Source organism: Carlito syrichta, unplaced genomic scaffold, assembly GCF_000164805.1.
Source record: "Carlito syrichta isolate Samal-C Ts95f unplaced genomic scaffold, Tarsius_syrichta-2.0.1 Scaffold109683, whole genome shotgun sequence".
Lineage (NCBI taxonomy): Eukaryota > Metazoa > Chordata > Mammalia > Primates > Tarsiidae > Carlito > Carlito syrichta.
Genome location: NW_007053779.1, coordinates 213,787 through 214,664, shown reverse-complemented (window position 1 = coordinate 214,664; position 878 = coordinate 213,787). Strand labels below are relative to the sequence as shown.

The following is an 878-nucleotide window of genomic DNA, read 5'->3' as shown; positions in this document are numbered from 1 at the left end:
GGAAGAGCCTGGAGGGCGAGCCCAGCGCGGGGTCGTAGGGCACCTGCAGGAAGTCCGGGGGCGCCGCCGCGCCCGGCTGGCTGATGCGGCTACAGGTGGCGGCCAGCAGCGCCAGGGGCGAGTGCTTGCCCAGGTCCGGGGAGGCGCTGGGGGTGCGGTCCTGCATGGGCATCGGCAGGGAGGGCGGAGAAGAGACAAAAGGTTAGGCTCGGAGCGCGACTCCGGGCCGGCCTGCCGCCCCCACGCCCGCTATTATAGCGCGGCCCCTCCTCCGACCCCGCCGTCCCTCCCCCGCTCCGCGCCCACGCACGCACCCTCCGGTCTGGGGAAACTTTCGGTGCCTGCGCTACCTGGACGTGGGGCACGCGGGCGCTTCCGGCTAAACTACTTGGTGCGCCGAGACGCCATCCAGCCCCAGAAGAAGCGGGCGCGAAGTGGGAGTGGGAGGGACCCGACGGGCCGCTCCCGGCTCCGTGGCCAGTGAGAGTCTGGAAACACCCCCAACCCGGCCGCGCATCCGCCCGCCCGCCCATCTTTTAAGCTCTCTTTTCCGCGCTGCCCTCGCGCTCCTCCCCGGCCCGCCCTAGGCTGGAACCAGCGGGAGGGCCCAGCGGGGTGAGCTCGGCTCTGTGATCCGCCCGGCGCGCACCTCCGAACGACCCCCGGATCCACGCGTCCCTCCCCCAAAGGCCACACTCTTGACACCGAGTAGGTGTGAAGTTGGCGCGGTCACCCCTGGGTGTGACTGCAGCTGCACCCCCAGGCGGGATCTCCTTAGAGATTCAAGGCGCACGAAGCCCCGGGACAGATCCGGACGCGGCCCTGTCCACCTTTCCCCGCCCCCTCCGGGCCCGGCCCTGACCTGGAGGAAGGCCTGC

General features: G+C 71.6%; 1 protein-coding gene across 1 annotated transcript in view; it reads right to left on the bottom strand.

The window, feature by feature from the left end:
- The window catches only part of SP5 (Sp5 transcription factor), a 1,045-nt gene extending 873 nt beyond the window's left edge, over nt 1-172 (bottom strand). Inside the window, exon 1 of the mRNA XM_021717684.1 lies at nt 44-172. Coding sequence (XP_021573359.1) covers nt 44-172 — 129 coding nt within the window. The remainder of the gene's footprint in view (nt 1-43) is intronic.
- Between the last annotated feature and the right edge of the window lie 706 nt (nt 173-878).